The sequence below is a fragment of the Mandrillus leucophaeus genome, unplaced genomic scaffold, assembly GCF_000951045.1.
Source record: "Mandrillus leucophaeus isolate KB7577 unplaced genomic scaffold, Mleu.le_1.0 Scaffold256, whole genome shotgun sequence".
Classification (NCBI taxonomy): Eukaryota; Metazoa; Chordata; class Mammalia; order Primates; family Cercopithecidae; genus Mandrillus; species Mandrillus leucophaeus.
This window is the reverse complement of record NW_012102654.1, coordinates 1,807,944-1,827,547: the sequence shown is the minus strand read 5'-3', so window position 1 is coordinate 1,827,547 and position 19,604 is coordinate 1,807,944. Positions and strand designations below refer to the sequence as shown.

General features: G+C 49.2%; 1 protein-coding gene across 2 annotated transcripts in view; it reads right to left on the bottom strand.

The window, feature by feature from the left end:
- The window catches only part of PTK2B (protein tyrosine kinase 2 beta), a 137,283-nt gene that overhangs the window by 23,747 nt on the left and 93,932 nt on the right, over positions 1-19,604 (bottom strand). For both annotated transcript variants that reach the window (XM_011983866.1, XM_011983867.1), the window contains exons 3-18: positions 18,686-18,864; positions 18,018-18,105; positions 16,385-16,464; positions 8,632-8,694; positions 8,368-8,422; positions 7,776-7,916; positions 7,324-7,398; positions 6,228-6,329; positions 4,983-5,100; positions 4,387-4,426; positions 3,960-4,006; positions 2,707-2,757; positions 2,158-2,255; positions 1,279-1,363; positions 992-1,092; positions 593-708 (exon numbers count right to left, since the gene is read on the bottom strand). In XM_011983866.1, the coding sequence (XP_011839256.1) occupies positions 593-708; positions 992-1,092; positions 1,279-1,363; positions 2,158-2,255; positions 2,707-2,757; positions 3,960-4,006; positions 4,387-4,426; positions 4,983-5,100; positions 6,228-6,329; positions 7,324-7,398; positions 7,776-7,916; positions 8,368-8,422; positions 8,632-8,694; positions 16,385-16,464; positions 18,018-18,105; positions 18,686-18,864 (1,439 nt within the window). The remainder of the gene's footprint in view (positions 1-592; positions 709-991; positions 1,093-1,278; positions 1,364-2,157; positions 2,256-2,706; positions 2,758-3,959; positions 4,007-4,386; positions 4,427-4,982; positions 5,101-6,227; positions 6,330-7,323; positions 7,399-7,775; positions 7,917-8,367; positions 8,423-8,631; positions 8,695-16,384; positions 16,465-18,017; positions 18,106-18,685; positions 18,865-19,604) is intronic.

The window sequence follows — 19,604 nt, the reverse complement described above, 5'->3', positions numbered from 1 at the left end:
CTGAGGCAGGAGAATGGCGTAATGCAGTGAGCTGAGATCCAGCCACTGCACTCCAGCCCGGGCGACAGAGCAAGACTCCGTCTCAAAAAAAAAAAAAAAAAAAGAACAGGGGCCAACTCCACAGCCACAGGGAGGCTTGGACTCGGCAGTCCAGGGGTGTCAGGAACCAGGATGGTGTTCGGGTCAGGACCTCAGGATTTTTCTGGCCCTGCTCCAGCCCAGTCCCTTCTTCCTGGGCCACATGCCACCAAGCTGGTGAGCTGGAGGTGAGCGAGCTCTAAGGAAGGTTGGGGGCCATTTCCTGGTACTCCCAGGGGAGGGGCTAGAAGGTCTTGAGCTATAGACAGACACCTCGGACTTCAGAGTTACTCCTAACAACCCCATGAGGTACATATAGTACCTGCAACTTTACAGATTAGGAGACAGGGTCAGAGAGGTTGCTCAAGTGCTCGAAGCTGCCAGGACAGGCAGGGCCAATGCTGGGATTCCAACACTGCTCTGTGTCACCCACAAACCCTGCTTCTACCCAGATGCCTTGAGGATCCGGTGAAGGCCTGGCTTCCACACCGCTGGCCACCCCCTCCACCCCTACCTGTGCACGCAGTTGATGCTCTCCAGGTAGGCCATGGCTTTGCAAATCTGCAGCGAGTATAGCACGAGGGTGAGCACCTTCAGGGAATTTTTGTTCCGCTCCAGGTAGTGGCCCAGCTGCGGGAATGGGGAGGTGCCATCAAGATCCCTGGTTGGTCCCGGCACGGAGCCAGGGGGCCAGGGTGCTGGCAGCTCCTGACCCTTCCCTGGGGGTGGCGGGAGACAAACCCAAAGCTGGCAAAATGTTCCAGCAATTTCCTTGACAAACAGGGCCTCTGGCTTGTTCCAGCTGAATACAGAAGCCAGGAAGCTGGGAGGAATGGGCTATGGTCTGAATGCCCCCCAATGCTGCAGCTCAGGGGTCACCTCCTACCACCCTCTTCTACCACCTCCAGCTCACCTCCCCGTAGGGATACAATTCCATGATGATCCACGTGGGCTCCTCTTCAATGATGCCGATCAGCCTCACGATGTGCGGGTGGTCGAGGTTCTTCATGATCACTGCAGTCGGGGGGCAAGAGGGACGGGCGGGGCGGCTCAAAGGTCCAATTCAGAAAAGGCCTTTGCTCTTCCAGCAAGGGGAACGGGGACCCCTCCTCCAACATGGTCCCTGCACTGCTCACCCCTCCCTTCCCGGGGCCAAGCCCCTCCCATCTTGGAGGCCTGGTTGGTCTCAGGGGTCCCTACCTGCCTCGCTCATGAACTTCTCCTTGTTGTCCAGAGTGCAGTCTTTCTTGCAGGTCTTGACAGCTACGTTGATTTTCTCCCCTTTCTGTAACAAGAGTGTGTTCAGGACCCCTTGGTCCAGCCCAGCACTCAGCAGAATGTTCCCTCCTGGCCTCCCCATGGCCTCCTGCAGACTTTGCCACCAGCCAAGGTCCTTTTCGCCTATGTCTCTCTTCTTCTCCCCTTTGTCTTCCTCTCCTCTCCTTCCCCACTCCCCTTCTTCTTGATCAGGGTCTGTTAGAACTGAAAAGGGCTTTAGTGGTCAGATGAGTCAAGCCGCTCTTGACTCATCCATCCAGATGAGGACACTGAGACTGAGGGGCTGTGTGACCTGCCCAAAGCCAGAGGTACCTGCAGGCAATTATCAGGCATGGAGGCTGGGCCTTTTTCTTTCTCTGTCTTTATCGTTGGATTTTACATTCTTGATGCCTCTTTCTTTTTTCCCCTGGGCCTGCTAGAATCGTGACCACAGTGGTCAGCCTTGCCCTCCGCCGTCACTGGCCTTGACACTAGCTCCAGATCCTGCCTCGCCTTTTCTCAGAACTGTCTTTATCCTGCCGCCCCCTTTGTATTCTCCCACCAAGAATCAGTGACCCTTCTCCAGGTTCTCCCTGTATCTCCATCCCTGGTATTTTGCTACCCTTCTTGAAAATGACTCTTGACTCCATCATTCTTTGAGTATTTAATAAATACCATCATGCCCAGTGGACAAGGGGCCCTTAGAGACAAGGGGCCCCAAGTGGATGAAGGCTGTGCCAACTCCAACCTGCTCAGATTCGAGCTCTGTCTCACCCTACCGACACATGGAAAAGGAGTGTCAGGGAAGATCCTGGAACTCACGTGATTTGTGTAGACACCTTCATAGACCTCCCCAAAAAAGCCTTCCCCAAGAATACGATTCAGGACCACATCTTCACGGGCAATGCCATACTGTGAACCTGCACAGATGGAGAAAACAGTCGCAGATCACAGAGATCGGTGGTGCCCCACAGGGAACCTGAGTGTCTGCAGGCTCCAAAGGCAGGAGTCACCAGATCTGTAACACCTCAGCCAAGATCCAGGGGCTGGGCTGGGGAAATGGGGGTCTAGAATGTTCCATTGTCTCAGGGAAGAGCCATCCCCCTGCTCCCTCTGAAGGCTGGGTCCCAGATCCAAGTTATTAGAATCCCCACGCAGCTCCATGGGCACACAAAAGGGCAATCAGTATAGGGAGAAAAAAAAACATCTCAGCTTTCAAATCCACGGCATCTCAGGTTTGCCACTGTCTAAGCCTAGCACGAAGGGAGGATAAAGGAGGAAAAGAACATTCCCTGTGGTGTCACCCGAGTCCTTGCCGTGTCATTTCACAGGGCCTTGACTGCAGTCGCTGTGGCGGGGTTGAGAACCTACCTCCAGGCCTTCGCAGGGTTTCGTCGGGAATCTCTGCGTAGATGTCTGACTCTGGAATGACAGGAAGAAGCGCAGACGTGGACAAGATGCCCTCGGTGGGCACCGCCAGGAATCAGGTGTGAGGCTCCCCGGTGGAGACCAGTGGAGACCAAGGGGATAGGAGGAAAAGCCAGGCATGTCCCGGGCTCCCAACCCAGGTTTTAGAGTGGCCACAGAGCCCAGGGCACCTTGGCTGAACTCCCTGCTGTCTGCTTCCCAACTTGCATTGTTTAGGGCAAGTTGGTTAATCTCCCTTAATCTCAGTTTCCCCTACTATGAAATGAATACTGGGGGATGCTGTAAAGATTGAATCAAATAATACCTGTTCCATGTTTAATACTACTAAGGACTAGATGTTTGTGTACCTCCCAAACTCCTTTGTTGAAGCCCTAACTCCCAATGCGATGGGATTAGGAGGTGGGGCCTTTGGGAGGCGGTGCAGTCTTGAGTGTGGGGCCCGCATAATGGGATCCGTGCCCTTATAAGCAGAAGAAGAGAGGCCAGAACTCTCTCTTCATCACGTGAGCCCACAGTGAAAGGACAGTTATCTGCAAATGAGGATTAAAGCCCTCACCAGATGCAGACTCAGCCAGCACCTTGATCTTGGACTTCCAGCCTCTAGAACTGTGAGCAATAAAGTATCTGGTTTTAAGCCACGCGGTCTATGGTATTTTGTTACGGCAGGCCAAGCTGCCTAAGATAAACATGGTGCCAGGTACTAAGTACTCAATACACACTAGCGATTACTATTCATGATTTTTTTTTTTTTTTTTTTGAGATGTAATCTTGCTGGGTTGACATGCTGGAGTGCAGTGGTGCGATCTCAGCTCACTGCAACCTCCGCCTCCTGGGTTCAAGCTATTTTCCTGTCTCAGTCGCCCAAGTAGCTGGGACTACAGGCACATGCCACCATGCCCATCCAATTTTTGTATATTTAGTAGAGATGGGGTGTCACCATGTTGGTCAGGATGGTCTCGATTTCTTGACATCATGCTCCACCCACCTTGGCCTCCCAAAGTGCTGGGATTACAGGCATGAGCCACTGCACCCAGCCACAATTCATGATATTTTAAAGCCATCATTGAGAAGTTACGGGGGAGGATCGTTTTCCTGTAACTTGGAGGACACCCTCGGCAATGTCATGAGAGCAGGCAGCGGGGAGTAAGCAGACGGGAGGCAACTGGAGCAGGTGGAGGATGCAGCAGGCAGCTCACCTATGCTGCAGCTCTCTGAGAAGTGGGACCGCCGGGCCTCCAGGTTTCTGTAGGAGGTGAGAGGGCAGAAGCCAGGTGAGCTCAGAGTCCAGTAATGCTCCCCTGGGTAGCCTCAGCCCGCCCTCTCCTCCTGCCCCCTGGGGAGAAGTAGTCTGTCCAGATTAGCAATGACCTGGGAGCACAGCCAAGGCTGCCAGGGGCTGGAGTTGGGGGACAGCAGCAACCCCCCAGGACAACACCAGGTGGCCTGAAGGCAAAGAAATATTCCTGCAGGTATTTACTGGGAGGGAAAGATCATCTTTTTTCAGGGTTCTCCTGGGCCTGAAAACCAGAAACTATGGAGGTGGGGACTCCCAGTTTCTTCTTCTTCCTCTCAGTAGCATAGGCTAGGCTCAGGGCCCCGTCCTCTGCACCCCACCGTACTCACAGCATGGGGATCTGGGGCAGGCTGTTCCGCTTCTCGCCATCTAGGAAGAGAGGAAGAAGGAGGAGGTTGGAGCTGGGGACACAGGGGCCTAAGTGGGTGACTGACCTCCTCACTATTCCTAAAAGGGACTCTCCTCCCACCCCAGCCCCTAATTCCATTCTCTTCCAGCCTGGGAGCGAGGGAGGCCTTGGGCCAGAACTGGAATCCTCCTTGGAGGCTGCCTCAGGCCAGATTTCACCTGCTGCAGCTGGACCCCTGCTTCCTGATTAAGGAAGACCCAAGACCCAAGACCCAAGATGGAGACACACACAGGCGGGACCAGCCTTGTTTTAGCGATGGCTTTGAGCTTGCTGGGCTAAAACGCTTCTCCTCCAGAAGGTGCCTCTCTGTGGACGTTGACTAGCAGGGCTGTGGGTAGGTGGACCAGCCAGGGCTTAAAGCCCAAGATGGGCCCACTGGAAGCTTCCTGCTGGGCTGTGGGGGAAGCCTCCTCATTCACTTATCCATCAGCCACTTAGCTTCTGCCACTCTGCCTCTGGGGACTCGGGTGTGCTGCCACCCATGGTCCAGCCACTTTACCTTTAAATGGAACCCACCTTTCCTAGGATGGATGATGAGAGAGCCTTGGTGCTCCCCCTGCAGCCGGCAGTAGCCATCTATGAGGTCAGCCATGTTCTCAGCCTCTGCCAGGGACGAAGTTTTGATGGACAAGGCCTGAGGAGCAGAGACCGGCCAAGGGTGAAACCCTAGAGCGTTGGCTAGAGACCACCCCCAGGGCTGGCGAACAGATGGCAGGACCCCTGCCACAACCCTTGCCTGGATGCCAATGTTGTCTGCACCTCTCCTGGGGCCCTACCCTGGAGTCCAGACTACATTCTGTCACCCCTTTCACCTGTACGCCCATGCTCTCCAAGGCCAGTCCCAGGCCTCACTTATTTTGGCCTCTGAGCACACAGCACAATGCCTGGTATCTAGTCTGTGCTCAATAAATAGAAGCAGAAACTGAGAAAATGGAAGAGGGGGCTGGGCGCAGTGGCTCACACCTATAATCCCAGCACTTTAGAAGGCTGAGGCAGGCAGATCACCTGAGGTCAGGAGCTTGAGACCAGCCTGGCCAACATGGTGAAACCCTGTGTCTACTAAAAGTAAAAAAATTAGTTGGGTCTTGTGGCATGCATCTGCAGTCCTAGCTATTCAGGAGGCTGAGGCAGGAGAATCTGTTGAACTCAGGAGGCGGAGGTTACAGTGAGTTGAGATTGTACCACTGCACTCTGGCCTGGGCGACAGAGTAAGACTTTGTCAAGAAAGGAAAGAAAAGGAAAGGAAAGGAGAGGAAAGGAAGGAAGGAAGGAAGGAAGGAAGGAAGGAAGGAAGGAAGGAAGAAGGGGAGGCAATGGGGCAGGGCACAGATGGGTGAAAGGAGAGAGAGATGAACACTCTGCGGCCTGAGGTCTCTCTGGGTGTTTTACCACAAAACAAAACAAAACAAAGCAAAACAAAACAAAACAAACAAAAAAACCCCGTGTTTTTGAGGTCTTGTTCTCTTCGTAAAACTTAGGCCTGTGATTTATACCTGATTTCTGCTCACCTTGAACATTCCTCTACCTGAAAACCTTCCCAATTTCTTTCCTGACATTAAACAAATTGTTTCCCAAATTTTCCTACAATTTATCATCATCCTGGTACCTTTTGTCTAAGAACTTGGTGCAGTTTTCTTAACACGATCCCCAAAGCCAGGAAGCTCCTGGCCTCCTGCGTGCCATGGACTTTTGGTCTGAGCAAGAGCTCCCAACTTGCCATTATATCCCCTGCAGAGCTTCCAGGTGCCCAGAGACACTCACCTGGGGGGCACCTTCAATGCCCAGCTGCAGTACCGCCTGGCCCTCCTCCAGTGGCAGGCACCTGATGGACCTGATCTGCTTGAACTCGGCCAGGCAGGTGGGCTGCGGGAAAAGAAGGGTGAGCTTCAGACCATCCCACTACCAGGACTGGGCCATGTAGATTGGTCAGTATGGGGGAGCTGGGGTGAGGAGGTTTCTCTGGGAGATGAAGACAGAATCAAAGACTGGTCAGTATGGGGGAGCTGGGGTGAGGAGGCACTGGGAGTTTCTCTGGCAGATGAAGAGAGAATCAAAGACTGGTCAGTATGGGGGAGCTGGGGTGAGGAGGCACTGGGAGTTTCTCTGGCAGATGAAGAGAGAATCAAAGACTGGTCAGTATGGGGGAGCTGGGGTGAGGAGGCACTGGGAGTTTCTCTGGGAGATGAAGAGAGAATCAAAGACTATTAAGGCTAGACGGATCCTCTAGTTCAGAGGTGTCCAATCTTTTGGCTTCCCTGGGTCACACTGGAAGAAGAATTGTCTTGGGCCACACATAAAATACACTAACACTACTTGATGAGTGTAAAAAAAAAAATCACACAAAAAATCTTATCATGTTTTAAGAAAGTTTACAAATTTGTGTTGGGCTGCATTCAAAGCTGTCCTGGGACCACAAGCTTGATCTAGACCAAGCCCCTCCCTATGCCAAGGAGAAAATGAGGTCTAGAGAAAGCCAGGACTTGCTCAAGGTCATGTGCCAAGCTGGCAGTGGAGCCAGGACTGGACCCAGGTCCCCTGGCTTCCAAGGGAATCATGCCTCATATTGTTGCTGAAAGGGCAAGACTGCTGAGCTCTGCGAGTAATCATAGCGGCCCTGTCTCCCCTCCCACCACCTCTGTGTAGATGACAGTCACAGGGATGTAAACGGCCATCTGCCCCACGATGCCATCTCCAAACGCTCTCCACTGCTGCTCACACCAGGGCATGGCTTTAGAAAGGACTCTGCTCTCAGCAATGGGGGCAAGAAGAGCTGAAGGGGCAGACAGGGCAGGAGGCAGCAGAGAGGGGAAGGCCTCCCGACTTGGGGCTGGGTGGGGCAAGCCCCCAGTCTTTCTACCTTTGCGTCCTGACTGGTCAGCTGGCGGATCCCTTTAGGGCCAATGACCAGGTCCACAGTAATGTTCCATCCTTGCTGGAATAAAAGGAGAGGGGACTGTTGTCCCAGAGCTGCCCTCCCCATTCTTCAGAAACTTAAAGAAAAGCTCCCTAAGCTAGACACAGGCCACCGTTTCCTGGGTCTCCAGCGACTTCCTGCCGAAACCCTGGCCATATGGATGTTCCCCTCCTGACACCTTTCCTGTCCTGCCCACCTCCCAGAGCTGGAGGCCAAAATTTCAGTGCCTGCTTCAGGCAAGGGGATGCTCGTGACTTCCACCGTCAGCAGGTCAGCGAGGCTCTGCTGCCTGAGAATCTGCAGCAACTGCAGCGTCTCCCTGCCCCCTCCTGGCCCCCTTTCCCGAGAGGCCTGGGATCCAGGTCAGGGAGAGGCTCAAGAGAGCCTGCCATTACAATGAGTTCACAGCGGTAGGTCTCCTGGTCAATGTTGGCGAAGCCCGCGAGAGTATTGAAGAACTTCATGACGCACTCCTCCTCCCTGAGCGAGGCGTACTGCTGGAAGGTCTGCTGGATCATCTTCCGGAACTGTTTGGGCTGGGGGAGGGGATGGGCAGTGTGAGCAAGGCCAGCTCCTCCCAGGTCTCACTCCTTCCCTTAGGGTCTCACTGAGAGACTGCCCGCTGCTCGAAAATGATCCCCAGCGCCTTTGCCCCCAAAGCAGCTGTGATCTATGACCTAAAACACACACCCATTGTCTCAAGGGAGACTCCCCATACCCCTATGAAGGAAGTGGAGGGGGCAAGGGGTAGCTTCCCAGTACTGGGGCCAGAGAGCTGATCAGGCCTGGATGTGGAGCGGGAGCCCAGGCATGTCACAGTTGGATCCCCAGCCCCAGAGAGGACCCCTGGGTGCATTTAATAGTCCTGTGTCCAAATGCCCAAGGCCATGCAGATGCCCTGGCTTCTCTGAGTATCCCTAGTCTCATCCCTTCCACTCTAGTCTTGGGAATCAGCACAAAGAGGTCCTCGCCCATTGGTTTCCTCACCTTTAAGTTCTCCTGCATCTGCTTTGGGAAAAACAAGTCCAGCCCCACTTCCTTTCTGCAAAAAGGAAGAAAAAGGCAGCATGTGACTCCCCCTGACCCCCATCCCAGGACTGCGGGCCAATCAGGAAGAGGTGAGAAGGCTTTGGGACCTGGAGACGGGCCCTGTGGGGCTCTGGTCTGGGGAGGGGTGGAGGAGAGGGTGAGGAGGAAAAGTACGCATGGAAGGACAGGAAGGGAGGGGAGGTGGGCGACCCCAGAACTTACTCTAGGAGCTCGAAGTTGGACTTCTTGTCAAGGGCATTGTGGGGCATATCCTTGAAGAACCGCCTGGAGAAAGAGGTGGTGGAGGAGGGGCTGAAGGCTGGAGAATGAGGGAGTCAGACCCAGGGCACCTCAGGCCACTAGAAGCCCCCTTCCCCTGCCATATATGGGAATCACCAGGAGAAAGGAAGTTAGGAAAGTCATAAAATTTAGTATTTTGACCTGTGAGGAAAAGGAAACCCCCACAAATTTCATTCCAAGAAAAGACTCCAGCCTTGGATCCTAGGAAACTCACGCTAGGAATGGGCAGATACTGGGCTGAGGAGGAAGATGGTGGCTCCATCTGTGGCCTCTCAGAACAAAGGCCCAAGGCAGCCAAGGCTTGAATGATCAGCCTAGGAACACCGACCTTCACCTGCAGGTCCTGGGGGACTCTTGTGATTTCCTTTTCACTTATTTGCTATCTCTGAGATATTATATGTGTGTATGTTTGTGTGTTCATTTAGATACTTGCTAAATGTAGCACTGTATATATACAAACTTGAGGACTTATAGAAGAAGAAAATAAAATTATTCATAGTCTAACCAGAGGAGACAGCTATTATACTTTACTCATATTCTTTAAGTCTCATTTCCCCTAAAAATGTATGCTTTGATAAATACTTTTATGTAATTGTGGCTTAAGCTGAGACCAAATAGCTAATGTCCTCACATGTGCCAGCCTCCCTTCCCTGTCTGGGTCACTGTGTCTAGTAATTTCATTGACTGCTGCAGACATTATCCTACTCCTGATCTTATATTAAAGTCATTCAGTGTTCCTTTAATTCAGGCATCCTTATAAATATCTGGTAAAACTTTTGTGCAACTAATACTATAAGCAGAGTGAGGGAAGTAACTTATGATTCAAAAGCAATGACTTTTAGACAGTTCACTGTGTTTAGAAAATAGGAAGGTTAGGTCAGGCGTGGTGGCTCACGACTGTAATCCCAGCACTTAAGGAGGCCAAGGCAGGCGGATCACAAGGTCAAGAGATTGAGACCATCCTGGCCAACATGGTGAAACCTTGTCTCTACTAAAAACACAAAAATTAGCTGGGCGTGGTGGCGCATGCCTGTAGTCCTAGCTACTCGGGAGGCTGCAGGAGAATCACTTGAACCCAGGAGGCGGAGGTTGCAGTGAGCCAAGACTGCGCCATTGCACTCCAGCATGGGAGTGAAACTCTGTCTCAAAAAAATGGAAAAGAAGACACTCAAGGCATGAAATCATAGAGGAAATACCCAATAAAAATGTAAAACATAAAATGCTATATCCTTAACAATTTTTAATAAATGGTGTCTTTGAATATATTGTCAAGCAAAATAAGTAGTTACCTCTTAAGAAATATGGTCCCAATTTTGCACTCTGTGCCCTAGCCTGAGACACTGGGCAATGTCTGGAGATAGTTCTGGTTATCATACCTAGTTGGAGTAGGGGGCGGGTAGTGCTACCAGCCTCAAGTGGGTAGAGACCAGGGATACTGCTAAACATCCTTCAATGCACAGGAAGCCAACCCCCAACCCCCGCTAACAAAGAAGCATCCAGCCCCAAATGTCACTAGTAGTGAGGCTAGAAAACCCTGGGAATTTGATCCAAGAAAAGAACTTAGAAAACTAAGAAGATGGGTCCTTCCCTACCCTTACTTCTCTGTACTGGGTATCTGACAGAGGGAGGTAAGCAGTGGTGCCTGAGATGGGATGTTCTTGCTAAGGGCAGATGTGCAGAATTGGAAACCAGAAGACTGGCAGATAGGAATGACATTCAGATGTAGTGAAGGTCCCCAACCCCCCGGGGCCATGGACCGGTACTGGTCCGTGGCCTGTCTGGCTGCAGAGCAGGATGTGAGCAGTGGGTGAGTGACCGACGTTTCATCTGTATTTACAGCTGTCCCCCATCACTTGCTATATTGCCTGAGTTCCATCTCCTGTCAGATCAGTGGCGACATTAGATTCTCATAGGAGTGTGAACCCTATTGTGAACCATGTATGAAAGAGATCTAGGTTTCACGCTCCTTATGAGAATCCAATGCTCAGTGATCTGCCACTGCCTCCTATCACATCCAGATGGACCGTCTAGTTGCAGGAAAACAAGCTTAGGGCTCGCACTGATTCTACATTATGGTGAGTTGTACATTTATTTTATTATATATTACAATGTAATAATAATAGAAATAAAGTACACAATAAATATAATGTGCTTGAATCATCCCGAAACCATCCCCCACCCCAACCCCAGTCCATGGAAAAATTGTCTTCCACGAAACTGGTCCCTGGTGCCCAAAAGGTTGGGGGTCTCTGAGATATAGGACATGAGAAGCCTACCCAGAATTCTCCCCTGGATGGAAGCTCCTCCTCCTCTTCCTCCTCCCACTTGAAGAGTGCCTGCAGTTAAGATCCCCAAATTCCATACGATTGACCATGGCAGCTTTAGAAAACGTTTCAAGCCAGTGTTACCTGCTCGACCTCCACAGTAATAAGAAACCTCAGGGTGATTATAGGTAGCTTGGTCATCTGTAGTTCCCCTGGGTTGAGTGAGCCATAAAATATACACCTAGGTAACTGAACACATTGGCTTGCTGTACACAGCTATTTGATTCTAACAGAATAAATGTTGGCAAAGGTCTACTGAGGAAGAAGATTTCAGTTCTTTCAGAGTTATCCATTTATTCAACTATGTATTGAGCTCTAATGTGCCAGGCAAAGGCAGCACCCATTCTGACTCTAAGGATTTGACAGAATTTCACAATCTGGTGCACGGGGACATGTCATTGCCTCACAGAGCTCTGCGCAAGTACAGTGGTATTGCAAAGGAGGATGGAGGAGGTCAGGATGGGGCAGAAAAGGCTTCAAGATGAAGAGACCCTTAGGCTGGCTTGATGAGAAGAGCAGATGGTCACACTGCTTGTAATTGACACCTCATAGGCTCACGCTGAGGTTTCCTGTGTATGTAGAGGACAGGCAGGTAACATGGGCTCAGTACGTTTTCTAAAGGTGCCAGAAGATAGAAGAGTTTACTAGGCTGGAAAGGGAAATGAGAAGACTGTGCCAGGCAGGAGGGATGCATTGCCCACCCATGGGGTGAGATCTGCTTCCCAGCCACAAAGGAGAGTGGTTTCCTAAAGCCACTCCAGGCTTACGATCTGTTGTTGAATGAATAAATGAACTTTGAGACTTGTGAAGAAAGAATTTGGAAGGCTGGGATATTTAAATATTACATTTTTAAAAACAGAGTTAGCTAAATGAAAGGGTAAACACATTTTGAAATTAACACTGAGCAATTAAGGCACCAAAAAACCCCCAACATTTTAGCATGATCAAGGTGGTAGTGAATGGAAAAATGTTTTATTAGGATAAAGGAAGCTCAGCTAGCACATCGAGGTCGCCCCAAACTCCTGAATCCAGCTTGCTTAGCCCACTCCCTGTGTCCCAGATGGCCCTTCTCTCAGGCATAGAAGATCATTTACATAGTCACCATCGACAAAAGTGTCCAATCACTCAGATGTGCCACAATCTGGGTGTTTCTAACATTTGTAGCAACTGAACATCTTGGGAACGTCTGGTAGAACTAGTAACCATCACTCAAGGGAGACGCTGCTCTCCCCAGCAAGGTAGCTTCCCAATCTTCTGTGCTGAGTCCCATCTCAGCTGCTCTCCAGGGGCACCCAGGTCTCCCCAGTATGCCTGAACTGCCATCACTCAGTGAGGCCGTGCCTACCTGGAGTGCCCTCTAGTGCCTGACTGGTCCTTTCAGCTCAAGACTGCAATTTTGAGTAGCTAACAACAGGTGGACAGCGGTGGAGTCTATAATCAGATACAGGCCTATGACTGATACCCCGGTAAGGACAGCAGAAAACAAGGAAACAATCAAATCAAATCCAGTTGGTTTCTTTTTTTCTTCTAAACATCAATAGAAATTAACTACAAACCAAGATACCTTTCGATGCAAAGCAAGCTGTCTGTTGTTTCTCTAATCTTTATTTATTATCAGTTACTTAATTAATCTGGGGTTAAACATTCACTCTGTGGTGGTGGTGTTGTTGTTGTTTTAGGGCTCTGCTGGGGGTGGACAATAGTCCTAGGTATCTCAGGTCAAGGGGGAGAAGTTATTTGGTTCCTCAAACTGGGCAGGTACTGATTTCTAGCATAGAGGCCCTGAATTTCAAACTTTCATTTAGAGGCATTATTTAGATCAAACATTTGGCATTTATAAAGCACCTCCAATAAATGAATAAAATTAACTAGGCATCATTCCCGCTATATGAGATTCTGGAAAAGGCAAAATTATGGCAACGATAAAATGATCAATGGTTGCCACGGTTAGAGGGAAGAAGGGATGGATAGGTGGAGTATGGAGAAATTTCAGGGCAGTGAAACTACTCTGTGCAATACTATAATGGTGGATATAGGTCATTATTCATTTAGCCAACCCATAGAACATACAATACCAAGAGTGAACCCTAATGTAAACTACAGGTTTTAGGTAATAATGATGTGTCAATGTAGGCTCATCAATTGTAACAAATGCACCACTTTGGTGGGGAACTCTGATGGAGAATGTCGATAGTAGGGGAGGCTGTGCATGTGTGGGGAAGAGGGTATATAGGAACTCTGTACCTTCTGCTCAATTTTGCTGTGAACCTGTAACTTCTCTAAAGAATAAAGCCTATTCAAAATAAATAAATGAAAGAAGGGTAAAGAGAAAAAAGTAAGTAAAATAAAATAAACAATTATTGAATACTTTGGTCCCTGCCATTGCTCTAATTACTTTAAAGACATTAACTCATTTATTATTCATAACACCCTTGCAGGTTTGTTATGTTACTATTGTAGAGTATGCAATACTATACAATACTATACTATAGTATACTATGCAATACTCTACAATAGTAACATAACATACATATTATATAGTAGCATATATGTTATATAGTAGCATATATATGTTACATAGCAACACATATATGTTATATAGTAACATAACATTGTTCTATGTTATATAGTATAACAAATGTTATATGATAACATAACATGTTTTATAGTAACACAATGTTACTATAATGTTACTATTATCATTCCTATTTTACAGATGAAGGAATCCAGGCAGAAAGAGGGTAATCAACTTGCCCAGAATAACTCAGGAAACACAGGACTCCACGGAGGATTCATTTCACTAATCTCGTATCCAGGCATACATCATACCTCTTTTATAAGCTAGGAAATAATACAATTTTTTTTCCTGGAGATGCTGTATATCTATAGGCAGGTGGCATAATCAATGATGTTAATAGGACACGGGATTATTGCCCATGATTTGTAGGTAGCCCCACACTCTGGGACAATTTTAGGCAAGAGCCACAGCCGTAGAAAATTCTGCCTAATGGCCTGATTTTCTGAAATGTGTCCAATTCTCTCTGGGTGAGAAATAGTTCTAACTTGACTTTAAAATGGCTCATCATAACAAATAACTGCATTCAACTTTAAAAATTATGAGACCTGCAAATCTTCTATTCGGTTTACAAAATAGGTGTTTTCCATATTCTCTCCCTAATATCATATACCCCACGTTTCAATGGTCAACCAGTAAGAATAGGAACATCTCTCCGACTCTGTTCCTCACACTCAGGAGATGTGAAACAATACGTCTCTTGCACAAAACAAGCATGGCTTTTAGAATCATCCTGCATTGGTTCTAGCAGATATCAGCAGTCACACTCTTGACAATACTACCTACAGGTGTCATGTCAGATGCCTCGCCCTGTCCTCCAAAACATCAGTGCAGTGCCTGGAGCTTAGGCCACCACCAGTAATAGTCTGGGGATGATTGGAGGATATAATAAAATAAAATAGAATGTTAATGGGTCTTCGTGATGCTGTTTTACAACTAAGTGATGACTGCTTGACAGGTGACAAGTGATAGATGTCTCAAAGTGACACTAGCATCCTGTCTCAAAGTGACACTAGATCCATAAATAAAAAGGTAAAGATAAGCTTTTTCGACTTTTCTAATTTTATAGGGGAAGATGAGACTGTATAGGAGGATGTAATGTAGGTCACAGGAGCCGAGAAGTCTGAGAAGGGATAAAAGGCATAGATAATAAAATAAACTTTGCAGACTGTCCCTGGTCTGCCAGCACTGAGCTCCCAAGATTATTATTAATGGCAGCGAGCTAGGATGCCTTCTAAGCAGCTTCAGGGATGGCAGGCCTCCTCTGTGCAGAAGACTCAAATGCTCCCTTGCTTCTTGAGACAAAGTCACCAAATGTGAAGCCCTCGAAGCTGCCCTTGACCTATTCTGTCACTAATACCAACAGCCTCAGATGCTGAAATCAAAGTGGGACTCTCCCTTTGCCACCCCACTGCCCCCACCAGAGGACCCCAGAGCATTCTCTTTGACTGAGACTAACAACGGAGCCAGAACTCCCCAGTGACCCCCGTTCTGTAGAAGTGGCAGCAGAGTTCTACTCTCTATTAACCATGAGGTCACAGATAAGGCTCCGGAAACGCAGTTCTAGAAAACAGGAAGTAATCCTTGGCCAGCGATTTCCCTGGCAGTCATCCTGAAAGTCCTTCCATCAACCCATATGACTAATGGTATTCAAGTCACCGAGGGGGCTGGTCGAAAATGCCTGGGACAAGGTCCCACCCAGGCCTGCCAAATCAAATCTCCCAAGGGTAGGGCCAGGATGCCTCCAGTTTATAAGCTCCCAGGTGATTATGATTTGCAAGCAGATGTTAAAACCACTGCTCTAAGACAGAGAAGGGGTAGAGGGAAGGGAAGGAGAAGGTGAAAAGGTGGGGGATGGTGAAACTCAATGGCGCTGCCCTGGTCAAGACAGGGCTAGAGCACAGGTCAGTCACATCACCCTCCTCAGTCCCGAATGGCAATGACCCCCTGGCAGCCACGAATAAGGCCTAATTTTTTAGACTGCCATTCTAATTGTGTCATTCTAACAATATCATTCTAATGATAACATTGGACTGCCATTGTCCTGATGGTGTCTTCCACCATCAGCCCCAACTTACCCCTCCAAACTCACGATTTGCCAGTCTATGCTTTTCCTTCCACTGATCCCTGGAGTGTATCTCCCCTGACCCCTGTTCTCTGCTGATTGAAATCTTTCTCCTCCTTTCAGGAGCAATTCAGATACCCTCTTGCTGGTGCTCTCAGGCGGGATGGATGGCTCCCACATGGAAGTTGGTGCCATCCTCGTTCTGCCTTGTATTGTGATTAATTGTATACACATCTGTCACCTCCTCAACATGGAAGCGTGAGGGCCTCTCTGGATGATGTACTAATTTCACACATATTGATTAACTGCCTACTGGAGATGGGGATACAGCAATGGACAACACAGATAGACATCTCTAGGCTCAAATGTCCTCCAAATCCTAGTCTGGTGCTCAAGAAACATTTGCTGAATCGCTTGAACAGCAGGAGAGGTGGTTGACAGATGGAAGAAGCCAGCAGCCTGCAGGCAAGAGCAGTGGCAGCAACGGAAGCCAGGAGAGTGAGACTAGGGAGGGGGCTGGTCCCCCTACCCCTACCAACCCGAGGACCCAACACCCAGCCCCTCAGAGCCTCACCTGCTGCTGGTCACCACCTCTCCCCTTCCTGGCTCCCACACACTCAGTCCTGCTTCCCATCTTGGACATGGGGAAAGGCCGGGCCGGCCCAGAGCTCAGCACAGTGCCCTCCCAGCAGAGACCTCAAGGCCACATACCTGAGCTCCAGGCAGCCCAGCTGCAGGGCCATGCCCTCGCTGACCTTGCTGGCGTAGCGCTGCATATAGTCGTTCCGGAGCTGGTGGGGAGAAAGGTCAAGCATCAGACTTGCACCCTCACCCCTGACTTCCCAGGACAGAGGCCTCAGAAGAGGAAGGGCCTCATTCTGCCTCCCTGAGCGACAGCCACCCACCCGACTACAAACAAGCATGGAGCAGGGATGGAGAGCACACAGGGAAGAGGTGCCTGTGCCTCCACAGGCCGAGGCTGTGAGGTTTTTGAGATGCTTTTACAGGCATTCTCCCCCTGCTCCATAGGCAGGAAGTTCAGATTCCCCTCCCCTGCCCCCCATTTTGGATAGAAGGAAACTGAGATTTTGCAAGGAGTCAGTAATTTATCCAAAGGCCTGTTGGTAAGTAGTGATAAATGTCATTGACAGGCCAAGAAAAATCTAGCTCAGTCTCTAGCAAACCAGGAGGGAGATCTTGGAGGGACCTAGGACCAGACAGAAAACAACAATGGCCACTCATGTTGATGCTGTGCTTTATTCTGCACCTGGTGCTGGGCTTGGCTCTGCATATGCATTCTGTCCGGGAAGTCTGAGATGCTCAAAACAGCTCCTGAGAGCCGGTTATTAAGTTTTCAGAAGTTTTGTGAGCAAGTAGGTATCCTATTGGTAGCTTGAAACAGGCCAAGTATGTGGGTGGTATTTACACCATAGAAACTGGCAAGTGCCATAAAAATGAATGAAATAACGGCATTTGCAGCAACCTGGATGGAGTTGGAGACCATTATTCTAAGTGAAGTAACTTCAGAATGGAAAACCAACATTGTATGTTCTCACTCATAAGTGGGAGCTAACCATGATGATGCAAAGGCATAAGAATGATACAACGGACTTTGGGGACTCAGGGGAAAGGGTGAGAGAGGAGTGAGGGATAAAAGACTACACACTGGGTACAGTGTACACTGCTTGGGTGATGGGTGCACCAACATCTCAGAAATCACCACTAAAGAAATTGTTCATGTAACCAACACCACCCGTTCCCCCCAAAAACCCATTGAAATAAGTAAGTAAATAAATAAACAAATAAATAGGCAAGTGCTACACATAACGGAATTTTTCTTTGGAGAGTCAATTTAGCAGCCAATGATATCATCTGGTTCCTACAACAACCCTATAAAGTAGGTGTTATTATTATGATCCCCATAATAATTTTATAGCAGAGGAAACAGCTTCATGCAAGTAAATGAGGTCCCCCAGGGCTATCAGATTAGTGAATGGCAGAGCTGGATTAGCAGACAACAGACTGCAGAGCTGTGTAGTAAGCACTGCAGGATTCATCTTGGACCTGCTCTTGCTGCTTCACTAGTCAGGTCTCCTGGGCCACCAGAAAAGTCCAAGAGGAGTTGGGAGCACACGGGGCAGTTTAGCCAGTGCTTAAATACTGAGAGAGAAGTGGGGTTGGAGCCGCTGACCATAGACCAAGAACCTTCTTTAAGAGAAGCTTCCTAGCCTGGGCCCTCCATAATCTGGGCTTTGTCTTTCCATCTCCCTAGGACAGAATGGTTCATGCTTGGCATTTAAGGTGCAATGGGAGCCTCAGGGCAAGAAGATAAAGTACTTTTTACCTGTTGGTAAAAATAAAGCAGCGTGGTCCTGTCCTCCTTCAGGCTCTCCATGAAGTCTTCCGGCAAGTAGCGGATTTGAAGGTCATACCTGCAACAGGACATTCAGGCTCTGGTTGACACAGAGAAGCTGGTGTCTGAAGAAAGGAGTAAGACCCCAAGGGCAGAAGCAAGTCCATCCCCCAGTGCAAAAGGAAGGGCTGCCTGTGGGTCTCGTGGCCACCCATTCAGGGCTGGTTTTGCTCTTTCCCTCCTCCGTGGTTGGGCAGGGGACCATAAACGGGGAGGTGACTGGCAGGTGGTCAGAGCTAGCCCTGACTCTCCACCTTTCTCCTTCATGGCAGCTGTTTCTCTTAGGTTCATAGGCTAGCCCTGGACCTGGGCTTTCCATCCGCCCCACCCTTCTGTCTCTCTTCTACCCTAGCACTGTCAGCATCCTGTTTAGGGTTATCTTTAGGTGTCTGCTCTGGGATGGGGATAGTCTATGAAGCCCAGGTTAGGTCTTGGAAAATACACGCATTTGATACTGGAGGAAGACTAAGCCTAGAATGCCACTCAGGTTTTGCTAGAAGTTTCTGAGGCAGGGGAGTGCTCTAAGGGAGGAACTCCCAGGGCCTCCCCACCCTAAATTCCTCTCCTCCCCACTTTCGAGCCCAGGAGTCCACTCCTACCTCCACTCGGCTTCCACGTGCAGACACTCATACTTGTCCTGCACCTCACCCACCGTCATCTGCGGGTGCAGCCAGTGGATCTCGTCGGACTTCATGTGCTTCAACCTCAGCCCATAGCACTCAGCCAGCTGGATGTTGGGCCCAATCCGTCCGCTCAGCAGGATGGAGGTGATAATCTCCTGCAGGAGAGAAGAGAGAGGCTCGACTCAGGGGTGCCCTCCTTTGGGCTCCCACAATTCTCACACAGACCTGAAGAGCGTGATTCTGTAGGGTGGGATTCTGTCTTCACGTTCAATTTGTCTCTCATTCTCTAGCACTTAGGGGAAGATTTGTACACAATGGGCTCTAGCTGATAAATTGACAAATGGGTGAAATGAGGCAGAGATAGACGAACTGAGAGAGCAGAAGTGAAGGAGAAAATGCAAAGAGACAACAAATACCAGAAATTTGCTTCTGTACCTCATTACAATCTAACCAATTAATAATTACCAATTAGTAATTACCAAAATTACCAATTACCAATTAATAATAGCATCCACCATGTGAACAGTATCTTCTGAGTGGCTTGCAATTCAGCCAGCATCACTGAGTTCCTATACCAGGCACTGCTAGGCCCTTTGTAGACATGATTTCATTGAATCCACACAACACAGGGCAGCAGGTGTTACCATCCCCGTGTGGCTGATGGAGAAACTAATATAGGTCCCACAATCCACGGAATTAAACTATGATTTGGAATCCTGGGACACTAGAATCTGAGGATTTCTTCTAGGCCAAGCTGATTCATGGAGTGGTGAGGCTGGACAAGATAAGGACAAGATTCACTTGGAAGGATTAAGTGCCACAATCCCCACATGAGCAGGGACACAAGAAATGAGTGCTGGCAAGAAACCGGTGCCCTCTTGTTCCTGCTTTCTTG